The sequence below is a fragment of the Nipponia nippon genome, unplaced genomic scaffold, assembly GCF_047370975.1.
Source record: "Nipponia nippon isolate SJK-2023a ecotype South Korea unplaced genomic scaffold, ASM4737097v1 scaffold_11, whole genome shotgun sequence".
Lineage (NCBI taxonomy): Eukaryota > Metazoa > Chordata > Aves > Pelecaniformes > Threskiornithidae > Nipponia > Nipponia nippon.
In genome coordinates, this window is record NW_028262302.1 from 4,273,115 (window position 1) to 4,275,000 (window position 1,886).

Here is a 1,886-nt window from a genome sequence, read left to right on the forward strand (position 1 = left end):
TCAGACCAATTATTTTCAGTATCTTCTGTGACCTGAGTGAGATTTATACAATATATATGGCTAAGAACAAGTAGGCCAGTTAACAGTATGTGTGTTTTTAAGGTTGTGGCTAGTCGTGCTGTCCTTTTTCTATCAATAACTTAAGAAGCTTCTATCAGTGTTGAAATCATACTGGACTGAATTGAAACTGGACCCAAGATTGACGCAAGAGTTTGCAGGGTATGGGTCATGTTCTTAACCTCGAGTCAACGGAGCTGTCAGTTTACACCAGCTTAGTATCTGGCCCCGCAGGGTTATTTCATTTTTTTCTTCAAAATCTCCTGAAAGTTATTGTCTTTCCATTTCAGCTGAAATTTTTTAAGAAGTGTATTGACTACATAGTATAATTCAGTGTCTAGAATTTTCAGTTTGTCCTTGAAAAACTAACTTGTTCCTATGTCTCCTTTATATTTTCTCTTGATCCAGTAAAACAATTACAAATATCAATTGTGCTATTTACTTATGCACTTACAGAAAAACATGTGCTTAAATGTTTTCCTGGATCAGGACCTGAAGGCCAAATTTGTTTTGAACTGTATTAACATCAGTGTAATCTGAGGACATTCAACACCATAAAGGATGAGAATCACTTTTACTTTATTAAAGTGTATTTTAGAATGCATATAATTTTATCGAGTACATTTTTCAGAAGCACTACTTGTGATCAACTGTGTCCTGAAGCCATGCATAAACGTATTCGTAAACCAAAAGCATCACTGCACCACCTGGAAGAAAAGATATTATTTTACTACATACAAAGTTCAGTATTTTCAAGATTTTGTAGAGCATTTGTAGTGTGTAATCTAAACCAGGATATGGCAAAGCCTTATTTGCAAAATGGATAATTCTTCTAATTCCCTAATTCATTAAAAATTCACCAATTCTTAAACCATACCAATTGCAATTTGACTTAATATTAGACCATAAAGTTGATGTGAAAAGCTTGTATATTAAATCAAAATCACCCTCAGTGTGATTTTTCCTAACATTTTTTCAAGATTAATATTTTTCTTTGTTCTTTTACATGTGAAGCTTTCAATCTGAGTATGTGTATATTTATATGTCTGCTTAGAGCTAGATTTGGCCATGAAAGAGCAACTTGAGTGGTGGCATGACAAAAATCCATCACCAGGGTGATGAAAATGCTTCCAGGTAAGATTCAAGAAAGGTTTTCAGCTGTTTGTTTACCATGTCTAAAGCAGAAGAGCACAGTATGGAAATGAGTATAATCTTCCTGTGCCTGTGCCTGTACCTGGCTATGAATCCACAGGCAAAGTTTTGATCTCATGAAATGAAAGGCTTTGACCAACAAATCAATCATAGACACGATGTCTAAGATGTGGTTTGAACTCAAATCAGGGCTGGTTCCAATTCTCATACTGTGTGATCTGTTTGTGTATCTCTTTTCCTGAAAGCATTCACATATTGAAAGAAGGAATTACCTTTCCAGTCACAATAAAATATTGCATTATTGTTTCATCAGAAATCTGTATTTTAGTCAACGGGACTACAAAAGTGTTTAAAATGAAGTGCACACTTAACTGACTTGCTGGATCTGGGCCAGAACGCATAGTCATTTGTAAGACAGAAAATTTTATTCCAAAATCTGCTGTGCTAACGGGTATTGGGGAAGCAAAACTCTACCTTCTCTTTGTCCTGTATGTAATCTAGTATCTTTGGAGTACAAGGGAAAAGGCTTTTAGCCCCAGAGTTATGCCTAACTGCCTTGTTTCCCCTCCCCACCTTCTTCCTTTACCCTGCACAATAACCAGGCATGGTCTAGCACTTAGCCAGACGGATTGGATATGCAAACATTTACAGACAAACCTAATGCCTCCTTTATACTG

At 35.9% G+C, this 1,886-nt stretch overlaps 1 protein-coding gene across 3 annotated transcripts in view; it reads right to left on the minus strand.

The window, feature by feature from the left end:
• Positions 1-619: 619 nt before the first annotated feature.
• The window catches only part of SLC25A21 (solute carrier family 25 member 21), a 260,447-nt gene continuing 259,180 nt past the window's right edge, over positions 620-1,886 (minus strand). For all 3 annotated transcript variants that reach the window (XM_087747230.1, XM_087747229.1, XM_087747231.1), the window contains one exon: positions 620-764. In XM_087747230.1, the coding sequence (XP_087603356.1) occupies positions 694-764 (71 nt within the window). In that variant the 3' untranslated portion in view covers positions 620-693. The remainder of the gene's footprint in view (positions 765-1,886) is intronic.